Raw genomic sequence first — 22093 nt, forward strand, 5'->3', positions numbered from 1 at the left:
AGCCTGAATGAATAAAGCTTGTCAAAAGCACAAGCAGCTGTAAATAGGGATTTGTAGCTCAGTGTGGGGAGCAGCCAAAGCTGCTATCAGTGCTCCTTATAGTGCAGTCACTTGAAATATGTCTATAGGAGCCCTTCACTGGGCTAGGAGAGGGAAGAATGAGCCTATGCCTCAGGTGTGTGTGGTGCAGAGGAAATAAAACAGCTGAAATCGATGGAAGCTTGAAACTGCAGGCTTGGTGCTTTGGTTTCCTGAGATCTGGTGGCCATTTTTTTGTTGAGGTCTTATTTTTCCTGTTAGCCCTCCTCCACTTTGTCTCCTCCTTGCATGGGTGGAATGTCTGGTATGAGGAGAAACCCTTTTTCATGTTTTCAGTCACATCTTTGATCTGTTAAGTGCATTTTGCATTTTCCTTTTTCTATTCCTGATCCCTCACTGTGCCTCTCTCTCCTCCTCTCCCTGTTCCTCCCAGTTTTCTTCCTCGACTTTCATCCCACACAGAATGAAGTATGTACTGCCTAAGAGAATAAGCAAAAGCCATGAGTGGGATCAGCTTCTCTGCTGTGTATGCCTTGCCTTGCCTTCCCCAAAAAGCCAATAAGCGGCAAATAAAGTCACAATTGAAAATGTACACAAAGAATACATGACATTATCAGTGAAAATGAGTTAAAACAGTTGTGACTTTCATAAAACCTCTCCATGGCTCCCAAAAGAGCCTATAAAACTGCTGCTGTTTGTGTGTGTTTATGCATCTAGGTCTGCGTGGGCAGTGGTAGCTGGGGTTTGAGGCTCTCCAGGGGGATCAGGAGCAAGGATGCCACACATGCTGTGGGCAAGGTCAAAACTACCCATAAAGAAGGAAGCAGAAGGGCTTTTCTTCTCCCTTGCAAAACCTGCAGCTATGACTGGTATTTTATTTCCCTGAATTGACAAATGCTTTAAGCAAGTTAAATATCCAGACGTGGTAGAATATATTGATTTTTTTTTTTTTGGTTCTTTTTATTCCATGATGGATTTTTTATTCTTGTTTTCTCCCTGGGATATCACATTCACACACTTTCTCTTCAAGGGCTGTCCTCAAGGAGGACTATAGGCTGAGCTAGGTGGAAAAGATACTTCTCCAATAAAAGATGCAGCTGTCTGGACAGATGATAAGGAACTCCTCTGTAAGTAGGAGAGGTAAGGTTGGTCTCTGTAGACAGAATGTGGCTCCTGTAAACCTTGCTTATTCTCAGCAGGGGAGTCTGTCAAGCTGATTTAGGATTAGGTGTGCATTCATCAACGACCTAAAGCTTTGACATGCACTTAAAATACCCCCTTCTAAGTTTAAAAATGTTCTTGATTAGAGGTGTCTTATTGTTATCAAGAATTAGGAATAAGAGAACAGCCTTGCTTTTTTATTCATCCTTCCAATATCTTCCTGTATTATCTGGGGTTTGAAAGTGCTAGTTCAAAACTCTGGCTGTTGCTGGGAAGTGGATTTGTTTCCTAAGCAGAGCATAAATGAGAGCAATGATCCTCTCAAGGTGAAGTGACCTGGCCAAAACAATCTTTTGATATACCAACACTTGTTCTGCTGCACACTTATATTGGTCTTTTAGACATTCCTGTTTATTCACTTCCCTTGAGAAAGGGAGCACAGAGCAAGTTCATGTTTTGTGCCAGAGCTGAGTCATCTGCAGTGTGGGATAGACCTGTTTCCAATAGTGGTCTGCATAGCTCCCAGAGCCGTGGCAATGAACAGCAGCTGAGGAGCTGCCTCACGCTGCTCTGTAAGCTCGAGGTGCCTCCAATGGCACAGGCAAATTAGAAAAGCTGCCTGCTTCTTCGAGAAGTTTGTTTTGATTAACCCAGAGTCCATCTGGTACCAGCAAACTGTACGTTCCTATAAACTGCACCATATCGAATTTTACTGGGCCACCTACCCTGCTGTCTTCAATTATAAAGCCTGGGAGTGCCCTGATGATGTAACTGATTCCAGGATGAGCTGTGCTTTTCAGGAAGCTGGGGCTGCCAAATATCTGTCTTGGCCTCTGCTCGAACTGTGCGAGAGAAGTCCCTGCCTTATGAAGCTTTTCTTGGATTTATTGTTTGTTGTGATTCCGGTTGCTTTGGGAAGTATTCCTGAAAGGCTTTTAAAAGAGAGCAAGCAGGCAATTACATGCTGGGTTGCTTTGTGGGAAAGCTGGCATGAAGAGGAAGCAGAAATGGGCTCCTCTTGCACTTGTTTAGCGGACCTGATGAGCTGGATTTTCTCCTCTAATTTTTTAATTTTTTAAGGAATGTCACTCTCATGCGGGAGTGAATGTGTGTGTGTGTGTGTGTGTGTGTGTGTGTGTTTTGGCATGTTTTTGGCACCCCAATTGTGCTGGTTGGGGCGGAACAGGTAATAGGGAGTGGTTGCCATGAACAGAGGGATGTTTGGCAGCCTGGAGAGGTTGGCAAATGTGTGGAAATGTGACCGGTGAATGACTTTTTACAAGACAGCTGTTAAAAAGGGGAATAAAACAGTTTAACTGTTAAAATAGTAATTTCTTTGCTTCTCCTAGCTAAATACAAAATTAAGAGCTTTGGCTGATCTAAAGGTTGTCTGAGCAAAGTTCAGTGTAACCTTAGATATGTTTGCAAGCTGAGATTTTATGTGAAAAAAGGTGCTGCAATTTCACATGTAAAATGCTCCTGCGTGCCACTACATTTAACAAGCTTCCTCATCCAGGTCTCATTTGCAGTTCATTTGCTTTCATTACACAGACTGTGTGTTGTTCTTTCACCTGCACCAGAAGTGAGATGTTTCACTAGCTGCCTTCCCTGACACAAGTGGTAGCCCAGGAAGGTGCTCTGGGAAGCCACGTGGTTCTTCCAAAGCTCTGAGGCACTGAGTGTGACCTGTTCCTTCGTGCCACTCCTGCAGGTCCCTCTGCTGGGTGGAGAGCAGGCTTGCTGAGCATTGAACCACGCTATCTTCTGTGGTTTCCAGACAGACTTCAGGACAGCAGCTTTCTCAAAATGGAAAAGTTTCACTTTTTGATTGAACAACCTGAGCACAGGTGGCTTCTCTGGAGGAGGGCAAACACATGGTCTGGAGGTGATGGTCACCCAAGTTTGGGTCACTGGTGTGAGGTGATGCTGCTTCTCAAGGATGAAGTTGGCAGACTTCTTGACACTGGTAAAAGTGCTCCTCTGTCTGTAACTGAAGCCTTGGAGAAAGAGCTGAGCTGTTCTAGTTGATCTTTTCCCAGAATAATTCTACCTAAAGCAAACATTTGTAATGGAAAATTCCTGCCTAAAGTGTTGCAGAGAGTTAAAAGTAAAAGCGAGTGAAAACAGGTTCTGGAAGAGTCAGGCGGTGTGATGAATAGAGGACTCTCCTCTCTCCACACATGAAAATGTAAACAAAGTGCAACCAAACACTTCCTGCTGCAAATCACAAGGGGGTTTTGTTTCATAAAGGGCTCCAGTGGGGGACAAAAGCCTGGGGTTTGGTCCAAGTGCTGTTAAAGTCAGTGAGAGGCTTTCCCTTTGGTTCTGGTGGGCTTTGGAGCCGGGCCATGGTGAGCACTTGAAGGCCAACCTGACCTTTCATGGGGGGACAAAGCTGAGGGCTCAGTTTCATCTCCCTTGTACTTGCTACAGCCTGATTAAAATCAGTGGGAACTCCAGAAACTTTGCACTTTGAGGCGTTCAGCCCTTGTAGACTAGTCTGACATTTAAGTCAGGTTTGGTACTTAAATGTCAACATTTCACACTAAGTAGACTCCAAAGACTGAAAGTTGTCTGGCTTGCTTTATGCTGTGTGGTTTAGTTCCTTAGTTTTGGGCATGGCACTTAGGGAAAGCTTTCTGAAGAGCAGTTCCTTTGTACAGAGCATCCAGATGTACTTCTTTCATCTTGGTAAATGCTGCCTCTGTTTCTTGCTGGCTTTTTTTTTTTTCTGCAGTGTAATCTTTTCTTCATCTTTCCATGGTGACCAGGCTTGCAAACTTCCTACTTTAGAAAATTTGAACAAAACCCCAGGTATTAAAGACTCTTGGCTGCATTAGGAAGTGCTTCAGTCTTGGTTTTTCAAAGACTTGAAGGGTGGAAGCAATCAGGTGAAGACTGTCTTAAGGAATTTGGAGAGGAAATAAGATGTGTTTTATATGCTCTGTGTTCACAGGAGAAACATATGAGGATTTCATGCTTGGAAAGGTAGCTTGCTTGAAGGTGTTGCAATACAAACTGCAGTTTTTGTAAATCATTTAAATAGAGTGTCCTGATACTGACAGTGTGTTATACAGAAGAATCTGCAAAGGATTTCCTTCTGAATTTATTTTGTTGACTTTCTATTTATAACTTCTTAAAATAAGTTGTCATTTTTTGCAATAGTTTTTTGCCTACTATATGCTTAAAATATTCCTGTTGTCTCTTCTGTATTTCTTTTTGCCATTGCTTTATTACAATGATGGAGCATCTGTAAGGTTCAATAGACACAGAATTATCATGAAATTAATGCCATGGATATGGCACTGTTTGTTATAGCAAGAAAGTTCCTTAAACTTTGGCAAGTGCTTCTACTCTATATTAAAATAAATGCATAGTTTTGGCTCCAAATACAGTTTCATTTTACTCATTGAGAAACAGGAAGGGTTTTATGAACATTCCTACAACAGTATGCCACATGTGTGTCTCTGTGCAATTAATTATCATAGCACTTTGTCAGCAGGCTTCTGATGAAACTTAAACGTGCAGAATACACTCCCAAAAATGCTTAGAGTCAGTTCTGCTAGATAGTTATTATCCTCTCTAGAGACTGAGCAGAGAGCTGGGAACGAGGAGTTTTTGCATTTTAATCATAGTCTAAAATTGAATTGCTCTGTTTGGGTGACCTTTTAAAAATGTCTCTGTCTAGTCTTCTGGGAGTCTGAAGGCAGCAATCTCACTGAGACACACCTGGGATTTTTCTGAGGATTAAGGGGTTAATTGAAGATTTAAAAACAAACAACCAAAAACCAAACCAACAAACACACCACAACCAGATTTTGATGGCAAAACTGCAGTGTATTATAGTGTGCATTACTTAAACTAGTCTCAGTATTTGACATATGTGGAAAGATCTTTGAAGAGTAGGAGTGATGTCATTGTTATTGTATTTAGGGTGGTTAAATCAATGTACACATTTTTCTCCATTTGAAAAATGAGTTAGGGTCCCAAAGTACTTCAACAAACATTTCTTTTCCTTGTATTTCAGCTACCTGACTGCAAATAACAACCAGAATTTCTTGTATACTGCAAGGCCTTTTTTGAAGAGAGCTGCTTTGGTCATAAGCTATGTAAGTATGAATGGACTTGACCACGTATTTGGTAAGAATAACAATGCATAGTGGTACCCCAAAGGACTCAGAAAGCTCACATGGTAGATCTTAATACAAAGTTAGGCTTGGGAATTAGTCTATAAAACTTCAGCTGTGCAGAAACAAGAATATTACTGTGTTTCCACTTCAAACCTTTTGATTTATAGTGGTTGCCCTTGCAACCATGTAATCATCTGCAGGTTTTTCCTGCCCTAAATACACGGGGCTCTGTGGCACTGGGCTGCCCTGTCAGTGACATGCTGCTAATGTCAGTGCAGCTAGGAGTCGTAAGAAAAACTGCTGCTTGATGTGCTCTGCACAGGACTCAACATATTGCAGAGGAGAAAACAAGCACTTCCATGGGAATGTGCTGGGTGTGCAGCTTCCTGTGCTGCTCCAGGAGCCAGATCTCCTTGCTTGTCCTTTGACAAGTGGTTACCAGAAAGGTAAAGGAGTGGCAGCTTGCAGAAATCCTTCTAGGAATCAGGATTGTGCAGCATGAGAAGCGCTGATGGAGCTTCTCCTTATACCTATGCCAGCATGGATAAACTTTTAAGACATCACCCATGATTTTCCCCTCTGCATTTAGGTAGAGGTCAATAGCAAAATTCTGCAGTCTACACTGCAGCAGAGTGACAGATTTGTCCTTGAGAATGCTGCCCTTGTGGTGGGTACTGAGATGTGTGAGTTGCTGTCAGTAAGGCAGACAGAAGGAGGGACACACAAAGTCACAGTGTGCTCTGTGCTGAGGGTGGGCAGGTTTGTCATCCTGTGTAAGGTGGCAAACTTGAATTTTGCCTAAACCCCTGAGCTGACTGTGTCTGCACAGTGTGGAGAGCTACCACAACAAAACATTTGCTGGAGGCCTTAGCTCTCCTTAGTAGTGCATTGCTAACTGAGGTGTTCTTCTTTCAAGGTGATCCTCGTGCTGTATTTCCGTCTCTGGATAATGGGAGGTTCCATGCCAATGTTTTCAGAGCAGGACAATCCAGCCTCATTCTCACCCTATTTACTGACGAGGTATGATGACAGCAGTCAAACAAAAGCTTTCAAAAGTGTGGTCTTGATGTTGCATTTGCCTAGACTAAAATGGTTTGCAGATGACAATGAAAAAAACCTGTTGTGGTGCCTTAACTTAGTTCTTTGTATTGCTGTCTCTCTATTGGAATAGAAAGCAACCAAAACTATTTGAACCCCAAAGAACATTGCAGGTCCTTTAGGGTTGTATTACAGGTGCTTTCTGACTGAAAAATATGTGCTTATTTTTATGCAAAGCCCAAAGAATATAGTTTAGTTGCCTGAGCACAGGACTGGAAAGCCCAATAACTGAGGCATAATCCTAAATTTTAAAACTGGCTGCTCCTGAGATGTGGGATGGAAGCATGCAGAGTTTTGGCTTCAGCTGAAGTTTGTATAAAAAGGGGGTGACCATGCTTCTTGGTGTAATATCAGTGACTGAGCAGTGAAGGTGGATGGGCCACAAGTGTTTGCTCTGTTTAGCTACTGAAAGACACTTTGGAGCTTTCTGGAGGAATTTCCTGATGTCTCAAATGAAAATGGGAGCAGTCTTCTTATGTGTCAGTTCTGGCTTGCTGGATCCTCATTCCAACAGTGAAATTGCAGCTTAGACACAGGTTAAGATCAAGCAATCCTTATTCAATGTCTGCCCCAGAACTGGACTGGATCTCATTTGGGGAGCCTTTATGATAACGTGGCAACAGCTCCTATTACCATCAAGGCTAAAAGTGCTTCCAGGAAGCACGTTGTCTTCTTTGGAAAGCTCTGACGTGTTTGTTTCTGGTGGAGTTATTAACACCAGACTCAGTGCAGCACAGCTTGAAGGATTTGCTGCTGTCCCTTTTTGATATGTTTATGCTGAGATGGGGGTCACCAGGTCACAAATAAGCCTGGCCTAATTTCAGTTACCTCTTCTGTGCTGCACATGTTCTTTTGCGTGTTTGTCTCTTTGCCTCTTGTAATGACAGGGGAGGGTTTTCTGAGCCCAAAAGCTCAGTCATTCTCGGGGTATGAAACAGTGACTATTTTTACCACTGGCACTGTGGATTTTATTAACAGCCTTAGGAAAAACAAGTCAGAGTGCTGCTGGCTGAGGTCCTCCCTTGGCCCCAGCAGCAGCCCCAGCTTCACCTGCAGTCCAGCAACACCTACCCACTCCAACCTAATTAAGGAAATCCATTCCAGTAAAAAGCAGTATTACTGTTCTGAAGGGGTTCTAAAAGCCTTTAATTATCCCAGCTCTTCCATTTCTGCTGAGCTTGATCTTAATCCTCATTTTAGCCAATTTACCCAGAAGGCTTTATCTTCCATTCAGGAAACCCGTCCCTTCAGCAGGTCTCAGTGTTGGTCCTGCAGGTGCACTGAGACCCAGTGACCATCTCTGAACTGACAGCCCATGATGCATCCATCCTCTGACCCTTGTATTGGCAGCAAACCTTGTCCTTCCTCCTCTGTCAGACTCAAACTCTCATCTGAGATTTGCTGTGGCCAAAGCTGGAGCTCTTGCTGCCCAGCTGGCATTGTGCCACTCATCCCAAGTGCAGGACTGGCATGTCAGGTGGAGCTAGCAAGGTTCAGGTGGCTTAGGTGTGGTTTTCAGGAAGGTCTAGGAAAATGGTTCTGCCCCTCTGCTCTTGTGAGATCCCTCCTGGCACACTGCATCCAGCTCCAGGGTCCTTAGCTCAGGAATGCATGGAGCTGTTGGAATGAATCCAGAGGAGGGCTGCAGGTGTGGCTGCAGCTCTCTTCACAGAGAGCAGCAGGCACAACTTCCTTAGGACTTTTCCTGGGAAAGGCAGTGAGAAAGCTTAGAGAAAGAAGAGAGATCAATTCTTATCTCTATTTGCTGCTCCTGTTGCTTGGCACACGTGGAATGTGCTATGGAGATTGTTTACCAAAAGTGATTTGTTAATTGGCCTCTGGTGATGGTTTGGATTGACCATTTAGGTCAAAACTGTGTCGTGACAGTCTGGAGACAGTCATGGGTTTTTCCTTAGCACAGAGTATAGTATGGTATTAGTATGTAGTGTAATATAATATGGCTAATAAAGCAATTGTTCAGCCTGCTGAAATCACTGGAGCCATTGCAGGTTATTCCCTGGTTGGGGGACACCCTGCTACTAAACTGTAGGAGGGTTTGTGTTTACTGTCCAACTTCAGAGAAGCTCCTGAGCAGGCTGTGTTCCTCACCTGTGGACAGCTACAGTAGCAGCAGCACCTGCAAGTTGGGTTGAATTGGGAGGAAGGCAGTGGAAGAGCTAAGTTTGGTGTTGAGACCAGAAACTGAAAGAAAGATCAGTTTTGGGTAGTGCTGTTGAAGTGATTAGTAATATCATTGCTGTAGTTGAAGCAAGGGTTAGTCTCAGGCAGTGGGCAAGTTGTTTTGTAACTCTGAAGATTATTTAGATCACAAATGGGAGTTTTCTGTTTTCAAAGAGTTGTCTTTATTTGAGCTGCAAATGTGGTTTTTGTGCATGTCTTGCCAGGGTAAATGTTATGCTTTTCAACAGAGCTGAAAATTATTCTAAGACTTGGCTAGCTCTGTGGGACTAGAAGGAAGGCTGATAACAGTGGAATAAAAAAGAAAAACAGTAGTTTGGAAATGTGTGGCAGCCTTTGTGAAAGTCATGAAGTTCGATGTGGAGCTGGGGTCAGGGCTGACACAGGGTGAACCCAACAGAGCACTGTAACTTTGGCAGGGTTTATTGGGGCCCCCATTAGGGGTGGGAGTCAGTTAGGGGGCTGAAAAAGCAGTGATGTGTGAGGTCAGAATCTGTGATCCCTTAGAGCTGCTATAGCCTACAGTACGGGGCTGGGGGAGTGAGGGGTCTGTGCATCCGTGACTGTGGGGAGGAGGGGGGCATGCAGGAGCTGGGGTGTACCTAAGGAATCTAAGAGGAGACAGGTTCCAAGCAAGCCAAGGAAGTGACACTCAACAGGTAGCTGAGCTGGGGCTTCTTCCTGCAGGACACCAGGAATGTGCTGAGCATTTATGCAGGGTCAAAGAGAGATCTGCCAACTTGAAACAAGAAATCCAGGCTACTAAATATGGAGAGACCACATCCAACTGAGAAACTCCAACTCCCCAGCTAGGAACTGGGGGAGAATTATCATCTTATGCTTTACTTGGCATAGACTTCTGGTCACTGCTGGACAGACCTTTGATGTGGCTCAGTTTAGCCCTAGAAAATGCCTCTGTGTTCTATGTAACTTGTCTCCAATCTTGGACAACACAAATGTATGAATTAAAGCAGACAGATAATGATTTATTTAACAATTGAAGGGCATAATATGCTGAAATAATGACAGTTTTTCAGTCTTCAGAAACAGTCATCTGCTCAGCATGCTCACTAAATTACTATTGTTCAAATTACCAGCGATATTCCCAAATACCTCAAGCTTAGAGGCATAATTGAGAGCCACATTTCCATGGCTTTCAACGTGTTCCTTGGCAAAGGTGGTCTGAGAAGATGGGATTGTCTGTCATTGCCTTTCTCAGTGGAGGCAGAAATGAAGGTGTTGGGAATCCTTCTGTTCCCAAGCCCTGCCATGGAAGCCTGTCCATCCAGGCTGTTGTGCACTGCAGGATGTACTGTCTCCAGTGGCCTTACCTTAAAGAACACAAACTTTGATCTCAAAATCTGCAGTGGGTAAGCAAGATTTGAGATAGAAAAACCAATCCCAAACCTCTGTTCAAACATTCTTCCTTGTGTCAGACAGAATTTGAGGGAGAATGCGACCAGAAAGGTTTTGAGGGCTATGCAGCTTTATGTAAACAGTGCAGCTCCAGAGTCAGGAGGGTGTTGAGTGGAGGGCTGACATGCTTCAGAAGTTTTGCACAATGTTTTTTTCTTCTGCCCTTCTTGAGAGGAAAGAAGTAGGAGGCCTCTGGATAAACAGATTTTATTACCAATACTGGGGCAAGACAAGGGAAAAAATCCATTGTGCAGTATGTCTCAACCTGTGTGAAACAGATTGAATTTTACCTGTAATTTCTAATTAAAAGTCTGTTTTTTAAAAAAAACTATGTCTTTGGGAGTCAAGTTATACTAATTTCTGCTGGCATTTGCCTTGTGATCTCTGGTGGCTGATCACCCTGGGCGTGAAGCAGGTTATTTGTGGTGCTTCCTTAAATAGTTAATGCATTTCTGCTAGGACTGCCTTGAGATAACATTGTCCTGTGGTTGAACTGTTCTCTCTGTAAGCTGGCTTTCTGTATTGCTTTGCTGTTTCAATCAGGTAAATGAGAATTCAGTGCTGCAGAAAGCTGAAGTGCTTATACATAAAAACTGGCACATAATCCTTTTCACAGAGATTTATGACTGTTTTCCGAGCAATGCATTTAATCATCCCAGTTGTAACTTCAAAGGCAATGAACTACCAAGAGGGAAACCACGGACCTGTGCTGGGAAAAGGGGTCCCTGTGCCAGCCAGTTCTGCCAAGGAAATAGAAGTCAAGTGTAGCAACTAGTTTGATATGGAGTTTTCATGGACCTTAGGCTAGAAAATAGCATTAAAATAGACCCCTGTGACATATCAGCTCTCAATCAGTCAGGCTTGCACACGCTGCCTGGGTGGTGAGGTTCTGCCTGGTTTGTCAGTGCTTTCTGTTGGGTGCTCAAAGGTGTTCAAGCTCAGCCCCACGTGTAATACCTGCAGGCACCCAGCAGTCAGGGATCACTTCTAACAAAAGGGAGAACAGCAATGTTGGTTAAAATTGCTCTCATGCCTACCCAGGGGCCAGACAGCCCATACATGAAGTGTAAACTGTAGTCTTTGAGCCTGGCTGGAAGATGCTCCAAAGCTAAGGCCACCCTGCAGAGAAGGTGGTGCTCCCAGAGCCACAGGAAAGATTTCAGCATCTCTCTCACACCCAGGTGTTTGTTCTTGGTGTGGTGAGCAGACCCTGGCAGTGCTGCTCTGGGATTTGACAGACATTTCAATGGGCTGTGGTGCTTGCTGCAAGTGCTGGTTACACAACAAGCCTTCCCTGCCAGAGTCTGTGTCTGAATTTGCTTTCCAAAGTACTTCCACACAGAAGGGGTAGAGAGTGGAGGGGTAGAGTCTGTGAGGCAAAGCAGCATGCCCAGAGCATCCCTTTGGCTCCCACCAGCCCTGGGTGGGCAGTGCTCTGGGATACAGTGAGCCATTTTCAGAAACATTATCCCAGCAGATTTATAAGGTCTGGTTTTTCATTTCTTGAGGATCTCAGAATCCTCCATCTGCTGCTGCCTCAGTGATCCTCTTTTGGAAGCAGTTGCCCACTGCTGGGCACTGCTGGTGAATTTGGGCTGCACGACTCTGGGATGTGCTGCTGTTGCTGAGGAGCTGAGGGTCAGGTGTGATCACAAGGCATGTCCTCACCCACAGCACACGGGGGTTTGCAGAGGGAAAACACCGTGAGGTCAGTCCCAGGTTTTCCAGCACTGAGATTCCTACAGGAGACTTGGGTTTCACTGGAAACTCACAGGCTGTTTCAAATTCTCCTAGAGAATTCAGGGTTTTTCAGATGCTTTGCCAGAGAGTTGAAACAACTGAGAGAGAGCCATTCAGCAGAGTAAAGCTCTTCAGGCTGTGCAGCTGTAGAAGTCAGGCTGTCTGCTTTCCCCCATGTCCCTGGTGCACACAAACCCACCTTCCAGAGGAGTTACCTTGTTATTCATCCAGCTGCAGGTCTCTGTTTATCCCTACCTGTCTTTCCTACTCCTGTCCTCTACTGATTGGCAGCTCTTTTCCCTAAATGCAGAAGGTTTGGTGAAAGGGAATACACAGGTACTTGTCTAGTTACAAGTATTTTCTAATACTCGCATTTGGATGTTAAATGGAATTTGTCTGTCTCTGCTGCTTGTTAGTGTAGTTTACTCCACCAGCTCTGAATGAGCAGGATAGACAGAGTGGGAATTTTTTTCTTCTAAGGCTCCAAAAAGAAAATGTTTAGGCTGACAATATACAGAGCAGGAAAATAAACTCATGTGGGAAGGTATGACAGGACTGGGAGTTCCCTAGGGGGAGTGTAAATATTACAATTTGAAGGCAATATCCAAAATACCACCACCTGGTTATAACTGCAGCCACATGTGTCCTAGGAGGGTGATTCTGTGAACTGACTTGTCAAACACACTTGGGTTTAGGGCTTTGTGAGAGGATGAAGAGAGCCTTGAGCCGAAGTCAGTTCAGCTGTTAATACAAATGAGAAGCTCTTTTCCCTAATAAAAAAGCTCTTCTTACCCTTATAGTGAACTGAAATCTCCCTGAGTGCCTGGCAGCGTGCAGGTGGTGTCAGAAGAGCAGAACACAGGTTCTGTGACTTTTGAAAGGGCAAAGCCTGTATTCCTTCTTCTGTTTCCAGATCCTTTTTTTCCCCCATAAAGAAACATCCCCCCCCTTCTTTTTTCCCCAAGTACTAGTTAAGTGCACTTATTACCTGCCTTCTAGACAGGTCCATTTGTCCCCAACCAGGAGAATGGTTTGCCTTTGCTTTGCTAAAATCCTCAGTGATGGGAGATGTTTCACTTGCAGGTGGGTACCCTGATGGGTCTTTGTGGTTAGGGTTGTCTGCCAGGAATGGGATGGGTTGGCCCAGAACTGAGTGGCTGGTAGGTTGCAGCACAGTATGCACTTAGAAAAATAGTATCACTATTATATATACATGTAATCTATAATGTATATGTCTATAATTATATGTGTTACATACATATTTTATATATATATATATATATATATATAAAAAATATATATATATATATATCACTGTTATCGTATAGGCCCCCACTTTTCCATGCAGCTGTGGTGGGACACGGTCAGAGCTTTGTGATCACTCTTGCAGCACAGTTTTAGAAAGAAAACTGTAGTCCCTGGGTGCTGTGGGGAAAAAGCTTAAACTGCTCCAAAATCAGAAAAGACAGGAAACTCCTCATAAATTTCTATAAACCTTGTATTTTTTTTTTTTTTTACCTAGTCTCACATTGCTTGTGCTCTGATTGCCTGGGTTTGGCAGAGCTGAGATGAAAGCTTTTCCAAGCTCCTTGGTCTCTATTACAGCAATGGGTAACAGACAATTCCTCAAGTATTTTCCTGTCATATTGTTATGGCTTTGAGTAGTACCCTTTTGCATTCATTTTTGCAGCAGAAACAATCAGTTCAGATAGTTGTTTTCTGCAACAAGTTCTAGATATGAGTCATCCTGTATTTATCTCAAAGCATGCAACAGAACACTTAAACTAAAAAAAATTAAAACTAAACAAACTGGATTGCCATGACAACACTGGCTACCTATGGGAGGAACTGTGTTTTTCTGAGCATGCCAGAGAGGATGAGAATTGAAAAGAACACTTGAAACCCACTGAAATGTGGATTTCCATGTTCAATTTGCAAATAAAAAATTTGCTGCAGTGCAAATGCTGTTACCTGGCCTGGGGGAAAACAGTTTGCCAGTTAAGAGGCAGAATCTTCCAGTCACCTCACCAGGAATACTCTGATTTTCATGGGATTAACTGAGAGAGTGGGAGGCAGGCAGGAATTTTTCTCCCTTGGAATACTAGCAGACACACTGAAGCAATATCAAGAAGATCATTAATTTAAAATGTAATTCACTCAGTCAACTAATTAAAAGAAAATACTCTTGTTGCCATTTGCAGGTAGGCTGCTGAAATGTAATTAGCTCCTGGAGTGATTTCAGAATCTTCAAGTCTTTTCAAAATTTGCAAATTAGTTCCTTGAGGTGTTGGCTTTGGTAAGAGGTTTCTTCCAAACTTTCTCCTGTGTTTAGCTTTCTCCTTAGTCTTGTGATACGAGAGCCACAGAGATGTGAAGGAATATCATATGCTTTTGAGAGCCATAAATAAAAAGCAGCGCTGGATTGTCAGTAACTATTATTAGCATCTTGTTATTTTTCTGTTCCTAGTACACAGAATAGTGATAGTTTATAAATGCTTTATTTTGTACAGCCATCCATCATGTTCAAGGACAGGCTTCCAATGCTGAAGGCATATCCAAACTTTAGCTTGACTCAGAGCCTGCTGAAGGCTTTGCTGGAATGCCTCCAAGAGTCAGGCAGTGCCTCCATGGGTACCGTGACTGCTGGTGTCCCTTGTACCTCCAGAGAGGGAGCTTGGGCTCAGCCAGGAGATGTGGCCAAGGCTGCTCCAGGAGGGTGTCTGCAGAGGCCAGCCACCTGACTGTATGCTGGTGCTGATGGTTGTCACAGGCTTTAAAGTGTTTCACTGCTGCTGGAAGAGAGAATTCGAGGGCTAATTATTGCCGTGGTGGAATGGAACGATCGTTCTCCTTTGGGAGCTGCCTCTGGGAGCAGGCTCTGCACATGGCTCTCAAGGAAGGCTGAAACCTCACCAGCACTTGGAAACAGACACTTGTTTACAAACCTGTCCTGTCAGTCAGTGGCCTGGAGTTGTCTTCCCATCTTCAACAGCAGCTTGTCCTGCCTTTCCAGCAGAAATGCCTAACTCACACAGATCTGGCTACTCTACCTCCGAAATTAAGTGGACTCTGTTATGGCAGCAAACTGTTTATTTATTCTGTGCTGTGTAAGGATCTGTCAGCTCCTGCCTTATCAGTGAAGATGCAGAAAAGCAGCTAGTCTGTCCTTAACTGCAGTGCTGCAGTTTGCAAAGATCCCACATGTCATCTTGTTCCTTCCTACCCAGCAGCCCAGTCAGAGGAAGCAGGGGAGGGTTTTCTGGTGTGTGTTGTGGTTTGCATACAAACTTCTATGAATATTGTGATGCCTATTGAAAATGTTAACATGTGCCAGGGCATAAAAGGACACTCCCTCCAAAAACTGGGCTCTCCTAAAGCATCAAGTGCAAAACAAACTCAGTGCTTCTGGAAATCCTGTCAAATGTGCATACTTGTAGTAACAATATCATATGCCATGACATTATCCAGATTCATCTAAATAGACTTGCTTTTGTTTTAACAGTAAAGCCAGAAATGGGTCTCAGTTTGGCTTTGAAGTAAGTAGCTGTAAATAAATGCTGACAGCCTTTCCTGAGCTGATGTGTTGAGGGTGATGGAGAAGTCTGTTTTATTGTGGCTGAGCAGAGGTGGGTCAGGCCACACATAATGTCACGAGTGAGTGCCTTGGTGTGATTAAGTCTCAGAGGATTTTGTGTTGCTGTGTTTCTCTGTAATGTGTGCCAGAAGGGTTGGTGACTAGAAAACACATTTGTTTCTTTAGGAAGAGTGAACAATCAAAATTTTAAGAATCGTTTGAGCAAAATTAGGTTATGTTTTTGAGGGATGCTCTCTTAAATAGGAACTGGCTGTTTAATCGCTGCCTCTGTTAAGAGAAGATTGATTTTCTTTCTTTCCCTTTTGTTTAGTACCTCAGGGTGGGAAGGTGAGGAAAGTGCAGGGGATGGAAGAGAAGTGTATCAAATGGCTGAAAACCTTAAAAATGTGGGAATATTCCACTTCCCACAGAACTGGGGGTTTAGAAGGATCTGTGGGAAAATGAGAATGTGCCTCTGTGACTGTTTACAATGACACATTCCAGCTCAGTAAGCCTCCTTGCTTTTGGGTCACTGTGCTGCTGGAGACATTTGGGTTTTGGATGAGAAGAGAAACCGATACCCTCACTTTGTAGTTATTTAAATATGTTTTCACAGAAATTCAGGGCCCAACACCCATCTGGGAACTTCCTGCCTGGAGTCACACTTAGCTTCAGTGTCCTACCATTCTGCCACAAATCTGATGTTGTAAGTGCTGTTGTAAGGAGCTGCATTTTGACCACAAAGGGCCATGTTTGTAAGTGGCAAGTGAGACAATCCTCTGTCTACATGCCTTGACATTTCTGCCATCCTTTGTTACCATTTAATAAACCTGCAAGGTACCATGGCAACTGGTGTGATAACAGCTGCCAAAGCAGGCTCAGATGGAAGAAATCCTATGCGGGATAGAATGTAATTTTTTCCTTTTTTTGAGTATTTGCCATTTTTGGTGCTGTGTACAATGTGGACTATTCCATTTGCAAGCAAAGGATGGGTTTGTCTCTTTGAAGGCTGTCACAATTTTACTTAGTTGACTTCACAATTACTGGAATAATCAATCTACAGTCTCTTGTACTTGAAACTATTTCAACTTTAGATGCACTTTTTGGCAAGTAGATGCCAAGAAGCAAAAGCCTGGGGCAGAGAGGGATGTTGGTTTGTTTTTTTTTTTCTTGTTTTCTTTAACCCAGTGGCACACATGCTGTTCTTTTTTAGTCCTTTGAAAGCCCTGCTTCCCAGGGGGCAGCACTTTCCCCATTTCCATTCCCCATTAATTTCCTCTCTATTGAGAATAACAATTATTGAAGATTACAACAACTTGAAATCCCTACTTCCCCATCACTTCTGTGGCACATCACATGCAATCTGGTCCCAGCCCTAAGAGACTGTGATGGCATCAGCTAAGAATCACTCTGCCCCTCCTTTCTTCTGTATTTTCCCTGTTCCTTGATTTGCAAAGAGAAAAGGGTCTGACTTTAATTGCTCCATGTTGTGCCGACAGAAGAAATCCTAAATTTTAAGTTAAACCCAGCTAAAGGGATATTTTGTATTGCAGCAGTGATGCACTGAAGTGTGTAAAAGTTCAATATATATGTATGTACCTGTGTAGTTATTCATTTATTGTTTAAAGTAGCAGAAAGTCACTTCAAAAGTCTAACATTCAAATAGGAGTTGAAGTTCTGTTAGTTTTCCAAAGTCTGGTGCATAGAAACCATGTAAATATTACTGACCTTACGTTATTTCTTCAAATAACCTGTTAAAGTGCCCCTCACCTATGGTAGCATCTCTGTTGACAGCGAGGTGTGGCGCTGCCTGTTGGCGCAGTGTTGTTGATTAGTTGTTTTTTTTGTTGTTTCCTCCTCCCATGTGGTATGTGCTAAATGCCAAAGGAAGATGTTTCCCGTGCTGGCAGTCATTCCATGTATTACATGACCTGTTTTCATTTGCAGGTTTTTAACTTATTCCTACCTTCTGGCCTTCAATGCGTGGCTGCTGCTGGCGCCGATCACCCTGTGCTACGACTGGCAGGTTGGCAGCATCCCTTTGGTCGAGTCCATCTGGGATGTCAGGAACTTAGCCACGCTGTTCCTGCTGCTGGTGATGACATTACTCAGCCTGCACTGCATTGCTGCATTCAAGGTAACACCAAAAGCTGTGCAATACAACCTAAAAAGAAAATAAATAAAAAAGTCTTTTGTTTCCTAGTCTTCAGATGAGATGGTTGGTAAGCACATGTTTTCCTCTGGAGTGCATTGGAGTGAGGTGAAAAATCATTCCAGTAATAACTAATGCAGGCAAGCTCATCTGATGAAAATGTCTCTCTAGCTGAATGTCTCAGTCTTTAATTGGTCTGATTTGAGGGCAGAACTTGGCCTGGACTCCTGCATTCAATTATTGTTAATGATCCAAACCCCACTGAAGTTTTTAAGCATCTCTGCCTCTCCCATAATCATTAAGCTTTTTGTCACTTACTTCAAACAGGACTGGGAACTGTCATTTGGAGAGCCTTTTGAAAATAAAATCGATTCCTCTGTTTACACTTTTGCTATGCTTCTAAAACCTAAACCTTGCATACATCTTGATGAGATTTTTTTTTTGTCAACAGAGTAATGGAATGTGGGAAATGGGAAATGACCTGGAAATTGTTCTTTAGCGTAAATAATACAGTTGGTAAGCCATACTTCCCAATTCAGCATTTCAGAGGTACCATTAATCATATTGCAACAAAGTGAGGTTGTATAAGCCTTGTCAGAAGTCAGATATGCACTTCCACGGAAGAAGGGCTTTTTTGTGGATCACAGGGAATTACAAGCTGTTTCGCTTTCAGTTTAGTTGTGGAAGCTTCTTTAGGAGAGGTGTCAGTAGCCACTTTGGAACTAGTACAGAAGTTTATCTTCCTTAAATGTGTGTATTGCCAAAAAGCATAGTTGAAGGGTGTCAGGTTTTAATACCTGTTATGCTAAAATGTGCAGGTCATGTACATTTTCAGCCTACCCTGGCAGTCTTCCCTGTGCTCCTGATAAGAGACAGAAAATGAACCAAAACAGTTTGAGACTGCAGAATTATTAATTTAGGTAATACATTCACAGATGCTGTATGGGAAATATGGGAAAACACCGTATTAGGTATTCACCAGTTCTACCTGCAGGTACATCATCTCATATTCATCCTGCCTTCATTACTGACTGCTAGAAATATTCAGAACTGTTTGTATTAGACCTAATCCTGTTCTCAGGAAAGTTAATGATAAAATTCTCATTAGCCCAGTATTGAAGACTTCTGAAAAATCTTATTCCATGTTCATTGAAGTTTTGTTTGCTTTTTATTTCTTCTCCTGCTGTCAGAACTATATGTAGGATTAATGTTGTTGGTTTTCTTGAAAAATATTTTATCATATTTTTATTACTTTTTTAAAAAAACAGTTCAGTCTGGATTTATGAATACCACTGTTTGATTTGAAACTGCAAGTTGTAATTTTTTTGTGAGAAGTTCAGTTTTGCTCTTTACTGCTGTTAATGTTCAAAAACATGAATTTTGCTCTTTGGGCACTGAATTTGGACTTTGAAATTCATCTTAAAGATTCCTTTGTGTTTATCCTTGAAAACTCCAAACACTGAATGAATTGGATCTGAAGTGATCTGCTTTGGTATCTAATCCAGTAAAACTAGAACCATCCTGACAAAGTGCTCTCATGAGCACTTGCAGCCTCCTGCAAACCTGCTGTGAACATGGAGCTGGTAATGATTCCTGGGGATCACCTTGGATGTGTTTCCCTCAGCCCTTGGTACAGAGTCACAGAAGGGTTTGGCTGGAAGCCTGTCCTTGAATACTTTGAGGGATGGCACATATGTACATACATAATTAGAGGTATAATTGGAAATATTTTGCTTTTCAGGAAATTCTACATTTCTGGCGCTATTTTCTGTTTTATTTTTAACAACTCCCACAATCTCTGAATTGTGGTACTGCCATTCAGTGGTATGAAGATGATTGTGTTGGGCTGAGTGGTATGGATTACTGAGGAAAGCAAACAGGAAGCAGCACTTTTCCTGGAAATAAATGATGCCATTTGACTTCAAACAATGCCTTTTATAACAGGGAGAGGGGAGTTCAGGGCACGTGAACTGCAGGCACAATTCGTTGTATTAGGGTCTTAGGAAGGCATCTTTCCAAATGCAGTAGCAGTGGCCTTTTATAGGGCATTGCTTCCTCCAGGAAGCACCATCCTTCAGTCAAGCCCCAGACAAGCTATCACTGAGTGCTTTACAACTTAGAGGCAGCACAAGATATATCAGTTGATTTCTCACATTTCCTAAAGTGTAAGATGTTCTGCTTTCTTTTGGAAGCACGCAGAATAGTCATAGCAGCCATTTTTCTCTCCTTTTTCATTGCAAGGTCTCACCTGGAAGAGGTAGCTTGCAATTTCCTAGGGAATGATTGTAGAGTGAACAGGCATGCAGTCTGTGTGCCTCTCTCTTTAGAGTGTAGGTGTGCAGGGATAAGAGAGAATGAAACCTCATATTCATTCTCAGTGGCACCATAGCTTTCCTTTCTGCAGCACAAAGAATGGAATTGCTAGAAATTGTTTTGGCAGGAGCGAAGACCTTGGCCCAGTGAGCATTGAACTGATTTTCAGTGGCAAGAGGTGATGTGTGTGCATCCACAACCCAAACTCACAGGAGACTCACAGAATGTTTTGTGTGGACTGTAATTGGAGAATGCATGGATTGGATTTCTGCCTTTGTTGTAGCTGAATTTTAACCAGGGCTAATTTGTTGACGTTTGTGATTAGGGTAATAACTCTGTTGGGCATGTATGTGTGGTGCTGATAAAGGACATCTAAGGCATGAAGCTTTCTTGTTTCATTTTGTGAATGTTGTTATACCTCAGAAAGAGAAGAAACAGCGGACGATTTCTACCCACAGGTGCTTTCCTTGGAATGTGCCTGTTACTAGATGGGGATTTAGTGATGAAAACTGCAGAAACAAGAGAAGGCAGCTCTCCAATTTGTTTGGAGAGAGAAGCCTCCCTTCTCATCCTGCTTGTCCATCTTCACTGTTGTCTTCCTCTTTACTTAATGAGGAGGCCAATTAAAAAAATGGCTTTGTGGACTGTGTATAACTTCCATTCTCTGGGTTGTTTCTCCTGTGTAGTGTGAATCCCTTTCACTTACCAGCTGGAGAGCTCCCTGTGAACAGCTCCCCAAGCAGGACTTGTTCTGCTCAACTCTTTGCAGTGAATGTCCTCACACAGCCTTCAAGCTGTGTGCTGGGAATGTGACAAAGGCTGGGGGTGCTATTGAAAATGCCTGCATCCTGGAGGAATTTTAATAGTTGGGAAAAGAGGATGACATTTATTTATTGTTCATTGTCAAAGATAGCCTTGGCTGTGAGGAATGGTTGCGGTGTGACTTCCAGATGGATTACAGAGGTGCCAGGAAATGGCTGAGGCATTCTCTCAGTGGATGTCAAGCATGCCAGTCACAAGGTCAGAAAAATAATCTGGTGCTTCAGAAGGCCCCTGGGATAGCCAAGGGCCCATGGCACTGCCTTTCTTTGCTGGAAGACACGGGGAGCACCTGGTGAACTGGAGGGAGGACAGTTCTTGGCATTATCATCAGGATGACAGTTATTTCTTTGACATGTCATAATAATTCAATGAGCATGAAAGGAAGACCCTTCAGATGTTTGAATCTCCACTCTGCATGGCGTTTTTAGGTCGCTGCCTAATTAGCAGCTTGTCCATAGTTTTAGCTGTGAATGTATGTGTGCAGAGCACGAGATGGATGGGATTCCATTTTCTCTGTGGTACCTGACATATGGAGGGCTGATAGTGGGAAAACTCGTGTGTGTAATGGGCTAATTCAGCAGGGTGATCTGGGAAACTGCCTCGAAGCAGTGGCTTTTGCACCTGGGCAATCTGGGGGAGTGTGGGAGTGTGTTGCACCTCACACTGACAGCCCTCACACATTGGTACTCGTGACCAGCATTGTAAAGGTGCCTTCTGGTGGTTCACAGCACCTTCTGCTCCTTCAGCAAGAGCACATAATGATGAGCAGCAGTTTGCTCGTGTCCGAGGAGGGAATGCTACTAACATTTCGCATCAATTAAAAAAAAATACATCTAGTGTGCTCTATAAATGTTTTAGAGAACGTGCTTGGCTGTTCTGTGTGATGTGGTTACATATGGTACAGGAAATTGTGATGGTTTTCAGGTTATATTCACGGCATGTGACTGACATATGTATTATCCTGATCTCTCATATGCTACAGTTGGTTGTTTTTTATTTCAGATCTAATTTTAAAGGTGATGCTGCCTCTTTGAATTTCCCTGCATGGTGCTTCTTAGCCAAGACAAGGCATTTTATACCATATTGTGATGACTTTATTCGTGCTGTAATTGGCTTCATATTGCCATTTATCTGGTGGATTATATGTGTGGATAGCATCTGAGCATATTCTTCAGTGACTTTCAGACTAAATTTCTTGGCTGACAACGTTCACTACCATCCAGGAGAGGAATGCATTTGCATCTTCTCTTTGTGTGCATGTTTCTGTTGTTTTTGCTAGCACTCATTATGTGTATTTTGTCATGCTATTTACTTTACCCTGCACTCATGAGACCTTTGCCTCGTTTCCCAGGTTTGGCATTTCATTAATAAATCACAGCTTATGGACCTTTCTGGGGAACAACTGCCTTTTATAATATTCTACAGCAGTACCAGCATAGTTAGAAAGTA

The 22093-nt window shown here is 43.1% G+C and overlaps 1 protein-coding gene across 3 annotated transcripts in view; it reads left to right on the top strand.

Moving 5' to 3' along the window:
* The window catches only part of TMTC1 (transmembrane O-mannosyltransferase targeting cadherins 1), a 139460-nt gene that overhangs the window by 47977 nt on the left and 69390 nt on the right, over positions 1–22093 (top strand). For all 3 annotated transcript variants that reach the window (XM_084206779.1, XM_084206780.1, XM_084206778.1), the window contains 3 exons: positions 5228–5309; positions 6247–6350; positions 17305–17494. In XM_084206779.1, coding sequence (XP_084062905.1) covers positions 5228–5309; positions 6247–6350; positions 17305–17494 — 376 coding nt within the window. The remainder of the gene's footprint in view (positions 1–5227; positions 5310–6246; positions 6351–17304; positions 17495–22093) is intronic.

Source organism: Fringilla coelebs (genome assembly GCF_963513975.1).
Source record: "Fringilla coelebs genome assembly, chromosome: 5".
In the NCBI taxonomy this organism is placed as follows: Eukaryota; Metazoa; Chordata; class Aves; order Passeriformes; family Fringillidae; genus Fringilla; species Fringilla coelebs.